The sequence below is a fragment of the Marmota flaviventris genome, chromosome 3 (genome assembly GCF_047511675.1).
Source record: "Marmota flaviventris isolate mMarFla1 chromosome 3, mMarFla1.hap1, whole genome shotgun sequence".
Classification (NCBI taxonomy): domain Eukaryota; kingdom Metazoa; phylum Chordata; class Mammalia; order Rodentia; family Sciuridae; genus Marmota; species Marmota flaviventris.
This window is the reverse complement of record NC_092500.1, coordinates 116,824,816-116,841,326: the sequence shown is the minus strand read 5'-3', so window position 1 is coordinate 116,841,326 and position 16,511 is coordinate 116,824,816. Positions and strand designations below refer to the sequence as shown.

Sequence of the window (16,511 nt, the reverse complement as noted above, 5' to 3'; positions counted from 1 at the left end):
ATAAAGGAAGAATATGCTAGAAAGGACATTAAGAATTACTCGTAGATAAGAAGCAGACTGGAACTTCTGGAACATCTAGGGCATGTGTGTTTTCAGTTTCAACCTGTTTCTCCCATTGGTCTCCAGCAAGGGTGCCAGAATGTCAAGACCAAATGGCACAGAACAGCTCTGGAAAACTGCCCCCTCTGGAGCGTTGCTTGCCTGTTGTTTTGCAGGGATGCAGAAATGAGTGAGACCCCATCCCAGTCCTCCAAAGGGCACAGTCCAATAGAGGAATGACATCAAATAATTAAAAGGAAATGTGGAAATTGAGAAGGACCCATAGGAGAGGCATGAAAAAAGCAAAGTACAGTTGGGAGTTTGAAGGAAGGGGTGGTCAGTTGATTTAGGTGAGAACAGCAAAGACTCTGGGGAGGAGAGAGAATATTTACACCCTTCCACATTGGAACTAGGGCCGAATTATCTGTCCCTAGAGAGTATCCATTACTCATTCCAAAGAGCAGTCTTGGCCTGGAATCAGGAAGATTTGTTCAGTTTTCGCTAAACAGATCTTCTTGGGATGGGTGAGAGAAGGTCTCTTTAGAAGGACTCCCTAGTCACCTTTAATGTAGATGAAGAGGAGTGACTGATGATTCTTTAGTTACCCTTTCTGCCTGCCTTCCCTCTTTCTTTCCTTCCTTCCTTCTGTCCTTCCCCCTCTCTCTCTTTAGTGTTGGGGATGGAACCCAGACCCTTGAGCGTGTTAGGCAAGTGCACTACCACTGAGCTATATTTCCAGCCTTGATTTGTTTTTGTTTGTTTGTTTGCAGTGCTGGGGATTGAATAGTCACTGGGCATATGATCTGCTAGAAAATCTCCAGTTATTATTCCAGCTTTGCCATTGAAATCATGTGCTTTGAGCTTGGGTAGAGTTTCTGAGCTTTAGTTTTCCTTCAATAAATAGGGATAATGATAATAACAATAATACCTTGCTCTCAGGTATACTGTCAAGCTCAAATAAGACAAGTGTTATGTTCCAGTAAGAAGAAAAACTATGGGGCCAAAATGCCCCATTAGGTTTTAAGCCCTTCCTTGCCATAGGCATGTTGTGTGACCTTGGACAAGTTACTTAACCTCTCAGTACCTCAGTTTCTTCATCTACAAAATAAGGACGATATCAGGACCTTTGTCATAGGGTTGTTGAGAATTAAAATGAGTTAAAAGTTCAACATTCAGAAGAGCACCTGGCACTTAGCCAATACCATGCTATATAAATTGAGCTATCATTATTATTGTAAAGTACTCTACAGGATGATTACTTCTTAGATATAGAAGCAGAGTTCTGCTGTGTCTATAATGGAGGAGAAAACAGGAAGCATTGAGTTTTACCCTGAACTCCAAGTCCAGGCTTTCAAAAAGAGCCATAAAAATGCTATGTAGCTGACAAAGATCTGGAACCAGGGAATCACGTCCCTTGTCCAACCTGGGAAACATTCTCTCCACCCTGCCCGCAGTTATCTCCTTAGCTTATGTCTGACCAAAGGTCCACACTTGGCATGATCTGTTGCTTGCAGTGTGTTGCTTTAGATGTCTCTGTACTGAGGGACTCTGGCTGGGTGGGATAGGTTTGAGGGAGCAGCTGTGGATGCTGTTTATTAGTCTGAAGTGTGGAACCATTTTGGAGGGAGCAAGATAGGCCAGGCTGACTGCAGGTGTGGGGATCCCTGACCTTAATGTGGAAGAGTCAAGAGTTGGACTCCAGGTCAGAAAGTAAGATTACAGAACAAGGTAGATAAGAGTCTTCCTGCTCCTTATTTTTCCTCCATACATTACACCTTGTATTAATCTGAATGATTTCATAAATGTAAGGGATTCAGTGGGATGTCACAGGCTCTCTTCTGACCCTTGCCACTGCCTTATGTGACAGATGTTGGTGTTAGTTTCCTCAGATGAGAAGAATAAGGCACAGAGAAGTCAGGTGACTATAAGTCACATGGCTTCATCACCAAAGGAGCATGTTGAACAAATCTGAATCTGCAGACTAAGGAAGTGCCCTGAGCACTTTGCCAAACAGAAGGAAGAAAACCAAGTTCCAGAGCTTGGACAGGGTTGAGAATGAATCATAATTTGGATGTTGGTGTCCCATTTTCTCTGCAAATGAAACAATTTCAACAATACAAATATTAACATGAGCCAGGCCTTATAGATAGTGGAAAACAGTTCTTATTTCTATTCCTTGTTTTATTCCAAGGATAAAAAAATGAGAGAAGGATGGGTTGGTTGCATCATGATCCCTGAGTCAGAAAGAAGGTTAGCTGGGTAGGTGTAATATATAATACCTGTTCACACTCCCACAGATAGATTTCTTTCACTTCTCTTTAAGATTTTTGTGTCTTAGCTCTAGAAATTCTGAGTACACTCATATAAAGGAGATGGTGTATCGTGGTTGTGTGTTGAAAAATCAATTTATGGGCATAAACTGCAAAGGTCAGATGATTACATACAAACTACTGTGAAGCCCTGTATATTTAGTTGAAAATTGGGTGAAACACACAAATGGAACACAATCTTATTTTTATATGATTTTGAGCACTCCCCATTCCCTCTTTAAATATCTTGACCTCTATTCTGGCTTAGTCACCACTAAATAAATTTATTTCTGGCAAATCTGCTTCTTTTAAGGCTGTGCTGCCATCTCCTGGACAAATTTGGAACACCAAGAAATTTGCTAGAGATGAAGGAAGGACTTTTCTGGGCAGCAGTCCTCTAAAAGTGGTATGCCTGCAGGATGTGGTTGCACCAGCTTCATCTTGCGAAGGTCCACTCAGGTCTATTTTCTGCTGCTCTTTCTGCTTTCCTGTTTTTTCATGGCAGAATTCAGTTCTGAGAAACAGTTCTGGTTTGGTGTGGCTGTTTTTGTTGTTGTTTGTTTTTGTAGTTCCAGCCTACTAATTATATTATTACCTACAATCTTCATGATTTAATGTTAAGTCTGAGGCAGAGCTGATTAAACATTTTGGCATGCTCAGTCTTAGAGTGACTCACACTTTCTAGGCATCTCTACTTTTTCTCTAAAGTTTGCTGTGGGGGAATGAATATTGCCTGGTGAGGAAGAAGGACTACTCACAAAAACGCTGAGAATTTGTTGGTTCTAGGGCAGTGTTCCAAAATGAATAGTGACTCCAATGATAGGGACTATTGCTGAGCACAAGGGACATATTTTCTTTCTATTGTGTCCTCACCCCTGAATTTACTATTAAAAAATGAAATTAAATGCAGATACCATTTTTTACCTCCCCACTGTTATCACTTCCATTCTCTCCTCTCTATTTCATTTATTTCTCCTTTTCATATACCACCATTTGATATTATTCTTTCCTCTCCCTTTCTTCTTTCCTCCCTTTTTTTCTTTCTCTCGCTGGGGATGGAACCCAGGCTCTTGCATGTGTTAGTCAAGTGCTCTACCACTGAGCTATACTCCCAACCTTATTTATTTCTTTTTTGTTTTTTTCTTCCATGATGGTGTAAGCTAAGTAAAAGAGACATTTTTGTTTCTTTTGTTCACTGTGGGATCCTCAGGGCCTAGAACAGTGCCTGCCACCTAGTATGTATTCAGAAAATATTTGTGGAATATTTATATTTGTGGCATTTTATATGGTCACAGTGTCCACACTTCTTTTTCCTGAGTCTGATGGACTTGATGTTTCTGCCTTATTACCTTTCTGCAGAGAGCTGTAAACCCAGAAGATGGATAAGTCTATACTCAGTGACAGAGGAAGGAAATATACATGTGAGCAAGCACTTACCCTGTGCCTGGCCTGTCTGATCTAATCAATAGGGGAGCAAATGATTCTAGGGACGCTTTGGAGAGCGTTCAGAAGGTAGAAAACCGGGGAGAAACTGAAGCCAAGAGGTTCTAGTATAAATGTGGGAGGTTAGGCAAAGCCTTGGTGAAACACATACTATAATAATAGATGTAATTTGTGTAACTATTCAGATTAGATAGTTATTATAGCTGCGATTTATCAAATACCTTTTCTGGTCTTAGCATTTCATTGTAAATTGCATTACACACCGCATGACTTTGATTTTCACCACATACTTAAATTATGTGGGCAACAAGGGTTCAAGGAACTTACCTAGCTTGTTTGTGTGATGACTGCATCCCCTGAATAGAAAGTATAGACTCAGTTCGGCTTCTGAAGAACCGACAGTGGTTAAACACATGCCATCTACCCAAAGTGCCTTACTTTGACAGTATTTCTGTTACTTCCTAGTTGTGTGACCTTCAGCAAATTATTTAAGTAGGGTCCAATGTCCTCACCTGTAAAACGGGGAGGGAAGAATTAAACGATCGCACACAAAGCGTGTTGTACAATGTCAGGCCCATTTAAAACATTGAATGAACTGTGAGGTAGGTTTGAGAAGGCTGAATATATTCTGAAAAAGCGGCCAGCTTTGCTGTTTTCTTTCAGTAATTTTCCTAGACTTCCTCCAGCAGTTCTATTTGCCACCCCAGGAGAAACTCAAGAGTTAGAAGCGTGCAGGTCGCTCCGCCTCCGTTAATGGAATTTCTTCCGTTTCGCCTCTGCCTAAACTGGCTAGCGAGGGTACCTCCCAAGACTGCTGTGGTTTTGCTAGTAGTCCATTTGCCCTTATTTCTCAACCCCTGGGCGCAGATGTTTTCTCCCAGGACCGTGACAGCTGGTGCGCGGCGTGGTGGGAGTTGTAGTACAATCTTTTCCCCGTTTCTAGAGGGCGGTTTAGTCGAGCACTGGAGACTACAACTCCCAGAGTCCCGGAGTCCGGAGCAGGCGCGTGTCCACACGACCGTCAAAGATGTCGGCCCTCGCTGCCCCATGCAGCTGCTGCCGGGCTCTGTTAGCCGGGAGAGCTCTCCGGAGTTAATAAGGCCAGGTATTCCATAGATGCAGCAATTCTGCAAACCTGACGTGTAGACTGGTTCTCAGAGTGCCAGGCTGTTGGCGAGCTTTTGTCTTGCCCCCTCCTCTTCCTTCTCCAGAATCGACCTTCGGACAGGTTGTGGGGAAGGGAAGGAAGACTTCCCCCTCCTCTCCCAGGCAGACCTAGGATATCGCGGAGTCTCGGGAGAGGCGGTCCTTCTGATGTTTGAGGAGACAGGCTTTGAGCCGAGGCTGGCGATGAAGAGCGACATCTCGACCTCTGCAGCCCCTCTTAAGGGGCTCGGGGCCCCCTTGCGGAGCAGCGAGCCCGCGCGCTTGGTCCCGGCAGCGTCTCCCTCAGTGCATCTGCTGGAGGAGGCTGCCGACCTCCTGGTGGTGCACCTAGACTTCCGCGCGGCACTGGAGACCTGCGAGCGGGCCTGGCAGAGCCTGGCCAACGACTCCTTGGCAGAAGAGCCCGAGGTCACGTACGTGCTGGGTTCGATTCTATTCTGGGTGCTCTTGGGGAGGGACTCAAAAGTTGCAGGATTTCTTTTCCTTCCTTCCTTCCTCCCTTCCTTCCTCCCTCCCTCCCTCCCAAATATAACATCTGGCTTTCCTCCCTCCCTTCCTTCCACCCTCCCTCCCTCCCTTCCTTCCTTTCTCCCTCCCTCCCAAATTGCACATCTGGCTTTCATGTTTGTGCATCTTGGGCCCATGCTACAGAGGAAGAAACTGAGGCACTGCATAATGAAGATGCGGTGGTGTAACCGAACCTATTGGCAATCCTTACTCCTGGTTCCAGCGTATAATGGCATGGTGGGGAGGTTGAATGTGTATCAGGTGTTCAACAGTTAGCTGGTTCACTAAGCAGGAAATCCTTCTTTAGGTACTCCCAGCCCCCATCCCACAATTGTTCACCCCAGACCGTGGCTGATCTTGGAAATGGTGGTGGTGGGGGGGTGTCAAAGCAGGAGTAGTGTTCTGGTCCTGTTGAAGGATTGGAATAAAGAATTAATCTGGGGCTGGGATTGTGGCTCAGCAGTAGAGCGCTCGCCTAGCATGGGCGGGACCCTGTTCGATTCTCAGCACCACATTAAAAAAATAAAAAAAGGCATTGTGTTGTGTCCATCTACAAAAAAGATATTCTCTCTCTCTCTCTCTCTCTCTCTCTCTCCCCCCCTCCCTCTCCCCCTCCCCCTCCCTCCCTCTCCTTCCCTCCCTCTCTCTCTCTCCCTCCCTCCCTCTCTCTCTCCCCCTCCCTTTCTCCCTCCCTCCCTCTCTCCAAAATAAAAAAAATAATAATAATAAAAAAAAGAATTAATCTGGAGAAGATCTTGGTTCTACATTGTTCTTTCTAATCCCACAGCCTACTCTGGCAGTTAAGGGCACCATTTCTCTATGGATTGTAAATTTGGGTTAGGGCACACTTGGAGGGTAGAAAGTCAAAGCTGACCTCAGAGAAGGATAAAGTGTGGAACTCTGGTTGTGCTTTTAGGGAGCAAGAGAGTTTGTTATAGTGAATGTTGAAGGCTTTGCTTCTGGACATCTGGAGGTACTTTACTAGGTAGTTCTCAGAGTCCAGTTGTGGAGTTCCTAAACCTATATGTAGCCAAAAGCTTTGCTCCAAGCCCATTTCTTCACTAAGCATACACTTAGTTCCAGCTTTCTTTAGATACACATGTCTGTGTTGAACCTTGATATTTTCCCCTCAGGATACCCTTTATGTTAATTCAAACTTGATTTCACCTCCATACAAAGATGCATGTTGGGCAATAGCTGATTTCCCTCTATAAAGTAATGAAGGGCAGGGAGGACCACCCATGAGACCAGTTGTGAATCCCCCAGGATGATTGGGATGGGAGAGGTAAATGGCTGTTAAGTTGGGAGCAGGAGAATAGTCCCAGGGTGTAGGTGGAAATGGAATTGAAGGGGAACTACTTCTAAACCAGAATTGGTCTTTCTGCTGACAGCTACTTGGAGGTGAAATGTTCTCTGTGTATTGTGGGGATCCAGGCCCTGGCAGAAATGGATCGGTGGCGGGAAGTCCTCTCCTGGGTCCTTCAATATTACCAGGTCCCTGAAAAGCTACCCCCGAAAATCCTGGAGCTGTGGTAGGTCCTTTTTGCTGGCACTAGATCAGTACTGGAACAAGAGGATTTTTCTCTTCTCTCCTGAATCTGGATCTAATACTTCTTCTTTCTCCTTCCCTAACCATTTCCCTCCAAAGCTAATCCTCCCTGCTTTTGTCAGACCTCAAAATAGCAGTAAAGGATGAGAAAGGGGGATTTTAGGACTGGGATAGAGGAAAAGAAGAAGAGGAGATAGGGAATAGGAGTGAGGTGGGATGACCAGTAGATAGAACTGAAGGAGCTGCTTGCTACTTCCTAGGAATTCCTAATTCTTTAACAATGTCAGCATTCTATAGGGAATGGCTGGAGGACTTGGGAGGGGTTTGATAGGAGAAGCATAGTGGTTATGAGAAATAACCAACTATGGAGCACTGACTCTACTTTTTTTTGTGGGGGGAATTGCATTATTTGGGGATGCAGTATTCTTTTATACAGCAAAATGCAAGAGCCTGGAGCAGTGCTGAATGTGGTCTGTTCCTGGCTTCAAGACCCAGACAACCAGCGCCTTCCAGAATATGGAGCTTTGTGTGAACTCCACCTACAGCGGGTGCTGCTGCCTCTGGGCCGCTTTTTGGAGGCTGAAAAGCTTGTGATGGGCTCTGCAGCCTTTGGTGAGGAGCAGCGACTAAAAGTGCTCCAGACCATTCATGCAGCGAGGCAACAGCAGAAACCGGAACATTCAAGCTCCCAGGAGGTCCAGAAACTAAACCAGGAAGGTAGGATTATACCTCTGTGGTCTCTATAGAGTGGAATTGCGGACTTTGCCTCCATCTTGAGTCCTTCAAGGCTTTCCTAAGACCTTGGGAGCAATTCTTTGTATGAATAACTCTTGAATCACAGAAACTTGATGAATTGCCTAAAAAGCCAACCAGACCCTCTAAAGTTTGCAATGAAATGAGACTCTCCATAAAGGGTTGGGGTTTATGGATCTCTGAATTGTGATTCTGGTCTTCTGAAGGTCACCTTCCTTTTGAGGGCTGATCAGTCATCATCTCCTTGAGGTCCTCTCATTAGATATCTTGCTTCTACCATAATAGCCTGGTGGGATGTCAGTCCTCCTTTAAATGCTGGCCCCAACACAGACAAATATGAGATATACTCAGGATAGCTGAGAAACTAACATCATAATTTGGTAGCTTGACTTTATGTAGTAAGTATTACTTGTTTTCAGCTTTTGGTTCCTGCCCAATTCCAGTCTACCTTCACTTAACTAGAGCTTTTGAGTATTTCTATTTTCTTGAGGTCTAACTTGCTCATTTGGATGCAGTTTTACACAATGGCTTCTAGTTAGCATCATTCTAGGATCACCTACACAAAGGTGAGTGTGGGGATTGTTCTGTTACACGAGAATTTAAAGGCCCTGTACTCCAGACCCTGCCCCTGATCCTTAAATCCTTTCATCTCCCTTTCCTTGAGTTTTTGTGTGAATACTTGCAAAGATAGAACATTCATTATCTCCTGAAACAGCACATTCCATCTCTAGACAGTTCTGCAGAAAAATTCTTTATTATGCTAAATTTCATCTGGGAGTCTTTTTGTTGTTTTGTTTTTTAATTAACAAAGGTCCTTCAGTTTAATTAGGAGACTGTAATCCTGTTCTCAAAAATATTATTCTTGGTGTGCTTAAAAGCATCAACCTGCTGAGGTAGAATCACTTCTTTGCAAGCAGGTTGCTGGCTTCAGGGATCATGTGTGGCTGCCTTGGCCCTCTACCCTGCACCTCCTGTGAGGGAGAGGGTGAGAAGAGATGTTTGATGGCAAGTCCAGATTCTTCTTTCAGGACTGATACCGCTTGCCTTTGTGCTGGCAGTATTCATGCTTATATTCATAATCCAAGACTATTGAATTCTTCACTATATATATTAAGTGCCTTTCATTTCACTGTGTTAATGTAATAGTCAGAATTGTGGGTCTGTGTTACTCTTATGTATGTGTCATAAGCCAGGCTATAAATAAGGCTATAAAATAATGAGACCATTAAAAGAAACACCGTATATGCTGGGTTTACTCAGCTAAGTAGGTGTTGTCTGCACATGACAGTCAGTTGGTGATGCAGTCTGTCCTCAAAACATTTTCGAAGCTTTTGGAATTTCCTTTTGAATAACTTCATGAGGTAACTCTTATAATTTAGCTCAGAACTGAACCTATCCTCCTAACTTACTCTGAAGTTACACTCTGTCCCCTGACCAGGCTCATTTTCCCACAAGTTCCTGTCACTACTGATGCTGCTTCGTCGGCTTTGGGACTGTGCTCTGAGCTACTTTCTTTCTCTATCCTTCAAGAAGAGCCTCCTTGCCACATTGATCCTTTGTCTCTTGGTGGTAAGGTTTGATCCAGGTAAGTGAGAACATTCCACACCCTCCTTCCTGGGGAAGGGGTCCTTGACAGTGATTGGGCCTGTGGGAACAGTTGCTTTTCTGTACTCCCATCAGAGCCCTGCTGGGGATGGAGCCATGGACTACAACATTGTTCCCTAAGCCTCTGCCACAATGAGGATTTAAGCAGAAGTCAGCCTTACCTGGAAGGAAAGACTAGCTGTAGACTCTATGGGAGCAGTTTGGAGAAAATCCACTCTGCAATTTGAGTGTTCTGAACACTGATGGAGTCATGTGGATGTCTGCTTTATTTAGGGGTGAAATCTGACTAGCACCTCAGAATTAAAAACAAAACAAACCTTCTTCATTATGAATATTTAAAAGAGTGTTAATCTAAGTATAATGTCTAATTAATGTTTATAAAATTGTTAATGTTACAAATATTAAATTGTAAGTGAAATACTTTTACATTTTAGAAAACTGTGGAGATAGGCACAGTGGTACATGTCCATAATCCCAGCTACTTAGGAGCTGAGGCAAGAGAATCACAAATTCCAGACCAGCCTCAGCAATTTGCCCAAAATTAAAAAAATAAAAACAAGGCTGGGGCTATGACTCAGTTATAGAGTGTTCCTGGGTTAAGTACCTATTACTGCTAAAGTGGGGAGGGGAGTGGAAAACAGAGAAAAGCATAAAGAAGAAGAAGAAGAAGAAAAAAAATCACCTATGCTTACTATTGCAGTGGTTAAACTTGCAGTCTTTTTCTATAGATATGGATATGGTAGTATGGTAGGCAGTTTTATGTATCATAAGTATTCTTTTAAGCATGGCTTTAAATAGCCTAAATAATATTTCAATTTATAGAAATTCCCATAATTGATTTAAATATTCAACATTCTGATGACGATTCTGTTTTCTGTCTTACTACAAAGTAGAAAGTGATACTTTGGACACCGTTGATTATTTCCTGAATTAACTGTTCAGATGTATAAACACTGGACCAAGGTTAGACAAACGTGTTTAGATTATTTTTTTCTGTTACTTTCTGTGAGTTATGATCTAATTTCCACTCTGTTTATTAACTCAGACTTAAAGTTATATGACTTTAACCCTTTTGCTGTATTCTGAGTAGAAATTTCCTCCAGAAAGTCCTATTTGCTGTACGAAGTCACTAGGTGGCTCTCAAAACTGGTAAGGATAGGGCTGGGATGTTAGATTGGTGGTGGAACACTTGCCTAGCTTGTGCAAGGCCCTGGATTTAATTCCGGGCACCACAAAAAAAAAAAAAAAAAAAAAAAAAGCTAGTCTGTGTTCTTTCTTATTATCTACCCTTTGACTTTCTACTTTGTACCAGAGACTTCATAAAAACTTAGAAATTCCTTATGGTTCCTCTAAGCCCTTTAGTTTCATAAATGCTGATCTGAATGGGGATAGCAGGCCATTTGAACTTGCTGCTCAGAGCTTCTTCAGAAGTGCCTTGGCCTAAAGGAGGAGAGGATCTGCAAGTGGACCACAGTTAGAACTGCTAGAAAGGATATAAGAACAGTTGACTATTAGTAGCTTTAAAAACAAAAAACATTTTTTAAGGGTGGAGGGTGAAGTTCAGTGGTACAGCATGTGCTCTCAGCATGTTCAGAGTTCTGGGTTCCATCCCTAACGCCAGACAATTTTTTAAGTTTCTCTTTTCTTGTTTTGTTTTTTTTTTTCATTTTTATATGTGGTCTCACCATGTTGCTCAAACTGTCCTTGAATCCCCGGACATAAATGATCCTCCTACCTCAGCCTCACAAGTATTAGGCCCATTTTTTTTTCAAAGAAAAAAAGTATATTCCCTGTTAAATCAGTAATTCAAACAAAGAAAAGAAAAAACCTGGTAGATCTTATTTTATATTATTTTCAGTATAATTAACTTTTATAGTAAATTATCATATGGCTTCAAATTTAAAAGGTACAGAAAGGTACAAAATGTAGTGAAAGATTATCCCCAAATTATTCTTCCAAAGACAGTCACTGTTGCCTGTTTTTTTAATATTAAAAAGTTAGATTAAATCCAGATCTTTTTCTTAGAAAATTTAAGGTCATTGTAATTCAAGTGGAGAAACCATATCCCAGAGAAAGTGAGATTCCTTATTATTGAAGAAGATGCAAATACCATGAAGCACCAAGTACATATCCTCAGGTGGCAGAGCTCCTGAGGACCAAGTAATGGGTGGAGTGAAAAGGGGCGTGTGAGAAGGGACACTTACCAGAGTCTTTCCCTCTTCCTACAGCGTCTCCTTCTTCCCTGCCCTTCCTCTACCAGCTGGCTCAGCTCTTCCACCGGATCCGGAAGGCCATGTTTGCTCGCCTCTACCAGCTTCCCCTCCATGACTGAGTAGTCTTCCACCTGCACCCTGGCCTCTCATTTTCCACCTTTGTAGGAGAATATTCTTTTCCCTGATGCCAGCCAGGTCCCTGTAGTAATTGGGGCGAGCCTCATTCCAGGGGGAACATTCTGGATGGGTGAACTTTGTCTTGCTGCTCTTATGCCCTTCTCTCTGCACCCTTTGCCTCTCCTTGGTGGAGAATGTGGAAACAAAGTGGGGCCAGAGCACACAGCTGTCAGAACTGCACCCTCTTACACTCAGGCCTCTTGGGAGGAAGGGGTTTGGGAACGGGGAATGTGTCCCTGAAACATTCCATTTTCTTGGCAAAGGCAGGGGGTGACCTTCCAGGTCAGGGTGTTGACAGAGCAAAAAGTTCAGAAACATCCTAGTGGAGTGACCCTTGACCTTTTACTTCCTTGAAAAACTTATTTCTGAATATCCTCTTACAGGGCAGCACCTTAATTAGAGTGAGTGAGATCAGAGAGAACTTCTCTCTTTTCTCCTCTATTTCTCTCCACAGACCTGTTATAATTGTGAATCAAGTCACTGTTCCCCCGGTCCTGCAGTGGGTGTGAAGGCTTCCTGAGTCTTGAGGCCTCTCTCTGCTTGGAATGGGGCATGGCTTTCAGAACACCAAGGTGACCACTGAAAGCAAAGTGAGCCCGCTCAGCCTTTATCACTGGGTAAAGTGATCTTGCTTGGTGCCTCTTGGTATTCAGCTCACTTTTCCAGCATGTCAGTGGCCAAATCCTGCTCAATTACATTCAGTGTCCTTGCCCACTCTTTCAGCCTGCCACTTTCTCTCTCCTTCCTGAAAACTGCCCCATAGTTGTTTATCCAGATTCTGTCTGTATCATTGTGACTTTGGTACATGCGGTGGCAGATCCTCCCCGTCATGTCTGTCCTAATTATGTTCTATCGTTTGTATAATGCCCAAGTTTTTCTGCTTCTGTAGGCTTGAAAAGTAGGTCAGCCTCAGAGGCTGACGAGCTGAAAATGGAACTGGGTAATCAGGTGAGCTGGAAGGAATGTGTGGGGGGCTGGGCTGAGGTAAGATGTGGTCTTTGAAGCCAGTGAACAATAGGCTTTAGAGGAGGAAACACTGGATCCTCGGCATTGAGGAGTTGAAACATTTCAGTTTTTTTTTTTTTTTTCTCCTTGGCCACAAAAATCGTACACATTTCTTTGTAAGTAAATGTAGAGTACTACTGTATGTCAGAATCATGAAAACTTCCAGCCAGGGCTGGCCTCTTCATCGAAGTCCAAGCAAGCTGCCCATACTGGGACCCCAGTCAACATTGATGCCAAGGATACTTACTAGCTTGTGTTGGTCCATTTTCAGGGTTTGTGAGTTAACAACTTCTCTTTAGAGAAAACAAACATCACAGACCCTTGGAATTAAATCTAAAACTCTAGGACATGGTCCAACTCTTTGCAAGAAGCAAATCTATGCTTTGTATAATAGCCTTTAAATTGAACTTAGAACCCCAGAAAGACAAAGGGAATCAGGCAAAGTGTGAGATCCCTCCTTTGGAGTAAATTTTTCTTTGTTTTTGAGGTGGAGGTCTTGCTGTTTTGCCCAGATTGGCCTTAAACTCCTGGGCTCAAGTGATCCTCCTGTTTCAGTCTCCTTAGTTACTGGGACTTACGTACCTGGCTTAGGATGATTTCTCAAAAATGAAAATCTGGTCCCATTCACAACCCTAGAGAAAATCTTTAGTGGTTTCCATGATCCCTAGGATAAAATCCAGATTCTTCATGTTTGTTAAGGCCTGTTAGGTGTAGGTTTCGGTGAAATACCTCCATGTGTCTGGGGCCTCTATTCCTTAGACATGCTGCTTCCAACCACCAGGCAATCAGGGTTTCCTCAGGCCTCTGTAGCTTGATGCTCCTGCTGGAAGGCCCTGTATTTGTTCTCTGTCTGGGGAGCTCCTCAACTTTCTAGTCATGTTCCAGGGAGCCTCTAGGAATCCTTCCCCAAGCCCTCCTGCTTCCAGGCCTTTTTTTCTTTTTTCTTTTTTTCCCCTTGTTATCCCTTGTGCAGTCATGACCTATAGTTGCATAATTCCTCATTGCTTCTGGTGTGCTGAGCTGTTTGAGGCTGGGGAGTGTGACTGTGGTGGTTTTTAAGAGTAGGGCTCAGATCCTTTATGTAATCTTTTATCTTTCTCAACCTCAGGCTCTCATTTCTTAAGTTCTTATCCCACAAGGACTTTTGGATGAGTAAAGAGGTTGTTCATAAGGAAGCACTTAGCACATTCTGCCCTAGGGGGGAGCTCTTGTGAGTGTTTGCAGTTACCAGGTCCAGTTGTATCCCAGGGCCCAGCAAGGAGCCTAGAAATGAGAAGGTGCTCAGAGGGGTTAATGAGTGGATTGATGTGACATAAGAGGGCTACATGCTTTTGGTAAGTTTGTGCAATTTTGTGTTGTGAAAACCCTGAACATAAAGACTTGATTATCCCCAGCTCATTGTTTTGCACTCTCTGAAGCTCCCCAGTGTCATTCAGCTTGCAGGCCTTTAAGGTCTCTGTTCTGAACTCTGCAGTGCTTGCTGGGTACAGCCGCAGCTACCTGTCTAATCAGGTGAGGAACTATGGATGTAGGCAGGTGCTCATATGGGTCTTCAATTCTGGGCTTAATGAGGTCAAGTGAAGAGAGGGCTTTCTTGTCAGACTTACTAAACTTGCACTATTCAATACTTTGGCCATTAGCCAAATGTAGCTTTTGAGCATTTGAAATGTGTCCAGTCCAAATTGAGACATTCTGTTTATGTAAAATACACACTGGATTTTGAAGACCAAATTAAAAAAAAACAAAAAAACGGAAACTCAAAACTATTTTTTTTATGTTGATTGCATGTTTAAATGATAATTTTGGACATATTAGATTAAATAAAATCTATTAAAACTAATTTCATCAGTTTCTTTGTATTTTTTGAACTGAGGCTCCTAGTCTGTTTAAAGTGACCTATGTGGCATGCACTAGGGTGGTGCTGTTCAACACATACAACACACACCAGCAATTTAGAGGGGGATCAGAGAAGTGCAGTGTATGGTGGGATTTGGAGGATATTAGAAGTGGAAAGAGCCTCAGTGGCAGATCACATCTTATAACCCTCTTTTTTAGCTAAAGAAATTTAGACCCAGAAAGGTAAAGCCATTTGCTCCAAGTCACAGAGCCTCAATAAGAGTCAGGTCTCTCAACTCTTGGGCCTGGTGTTCTCACTTGCTCTCCAAATCCTCACTGTCACTGCTAGTATAAAGTTCATTATAGGCAGATATATCCAAAAGGGGAAAATTTAGCTAGAGTTAGCTGGTTAGTTCTGTAGGGTTCTGAAGGAATGCAACATGGGAGAAAGATTTTTCACTTCAGTGGTGGTTAACAGGGGTATGGGGGTCTGAGAGGATGGAGTATAGTGGAGAAGAAAAATTAGGCTACTGTGGGAAATCATGGGGTGGAGGTGGGTAGGCAGCAGAATAGCTAGTACCTGGAAGAGGATGTAAAATTCTTCTAAAAAGGTGATCAGAAAGAATGTCACTTCATGGCCTCATGCAAGTGATCCCCACTCTTGCATGTAAGTATCTGCATGTATGTATATGAAGACCATATAGAATTTTATACATACGGTATAGAATGCAAAAAGGTACAAAATTTATGGAAAGGAAAGTTTATTTTTCTACCCTGTTCATTCTGAATCCCCCATTTCCTGCCCAGAGGCAACCACTGCTTTGAGTCTGTTTCTTTTTCCAGACATAGTCTCAGATGTTAAGTTTCTCTTTCTCTTAAACAAATGATAGTATACTACACCCTTACACACAACTTTTTTTAAACTGAATTCGGGATCTTTGTTCCCTGTCAGCACATGTAGAACTTCTTAATTCTTCACTGCTAAGTATTATTTCATTGTGGGCTAGGATCACAGAGCCTATCCCTTTTCTGTTTTTTTCTAATTGTAGAGATAGGTCTTACTATGTTGCCCAGGCTGGTTTTGAACTCCTGGGTTCAAGTGATCCTTCTGCCTTTGCCTTCCAAGTAGCTACCTTTTCCTTTTAAGTTTGCCGACATCTCTCATACATTTTTATTGTTACTTCTCTGCAAACACAAAGCAGGCTGCTCTACCTGCCCAATAACTACCCAAACTGCATTGGGTTCGGGAAGGGCTTTTCACACTCTGAACATGCAATGTACCCCCCCCCCCAAAAAAATCTGCACTCAATCTGTCCTTCCCACCTGGTTAGAACAGCCAGAAGAAATAGCAGAAAGAAGTCCTGATCTGACTGCAAATAGGGTACTACCAAGAACCTCACCCTTGCTTTCCTCTCCTTGCATTAACCTCAGGGTTAATAGACTTTGACCTCAGCTGCTCAAAGGTGTGGTTGTAATTCTACTGATTTTACCTTGGCCTTAGTTAAGCAGCTGCATGCAATCTGGCCAAGGTTGGCCTCCCTACCCTGCCCTAGCACATTGTTAGAACTATACTACTTGGAGTGTTTACTAAAAAAATGTAGGGCCCTTTTGCTTCTCTCCCTTTGGAAACTAGTATTTAGGGCTGGAAAGAAGCTAAATTAAAGGCCATGGGTGCACTGCTTCTCTTGGCAGCTTATCAGTCCCCTCTGTGTCCCTTCTTCTCCAGTGATGAAGAAAGGAGGAAATGGGGGTCCTGATACCATTTGAGTCTCTAGGCGTCTTGATAAAACAGTAAACAGTTTCTTAAAAAAAAAAAAAAAAAAAAAAAAAATATATATATATATATATATATATATATATATATATATATATATATGTATGTTACATGTAAATATATTTGACATAAGT

General features: G+C 42.9%; 1 protein-coding gene across 2 annotated transcripts; it reads left to right on the top strand.

Moving 5' to 3' along the window:
• The first annotated feature begins 4,790 nt into the window (after nucleotides 1–4,790).
• On the top strand, nucleotides 4,791–14,607 carry Pex26 (peroxisomal biogenesis factor 26). 2 transcript variants are annotated; one of them, XM_071610262.1, is made up of 6 exons: nucleotides 4,791–4,896; nucleotides 5,003–5,371; nucleotides 6,857–6,997; nucleotides 7,436–7,731; nucleotides 9,206–9,352; nucleotides 11,601–14,607. In XM_071610262.1, exons 2-6 carry the CDS (start codon nucleotides 5,106–5,108, stop codon nucleotides 11,702–11,704), a joined length of 954 nt encoding a protein of 317 aa, XP_071466363.1. In that variant the 5' UTR covers nucleotides 4,791–4,896; nucleotides 5,003–5,105; the 3' UTR covers nucleotides 11,705–14,607. The 2 variants fall into 2 exon arrangements, with proteins under 2 accessions (XP_071466363.1, XP_027806940.2); XM_027951139.2 differs by having other exon boundaries at nucleotides 4,791–5,371.
• The last annotated feature ends 1,904 nt before the right edge of the window (nucleotides 14,608–16,511 follow it).

What these genes read in the sequence shown, in the direction of transcription:
- Pex26 (XM_071610262.1), top strand. Translation starts at nt 5,106, where the DNA reads ATGTTTGAGGAGACAGGCTTTGAGCCGAGGCTGGCGATGAAGAGCGAC. An exon ending in CCGAAAATCCTGGAGCTGTG is followed by an intron (nt 6,998 to 7,435) that starts GTAGGTCCTTTT and finishes TTGGGGATGCAG; the next exon opens with TATTCTTTTATACAGCAAAA. An exon ending in GGTGGTAAGGTTTGATCCAG is followed by an intron (nt 9,353 to 11,600) that starts GTAAGTGAGAAC and finishes CTCTTCCTACAG; the next exon opens with CGTCTCCTTCTTCCCTGCCC.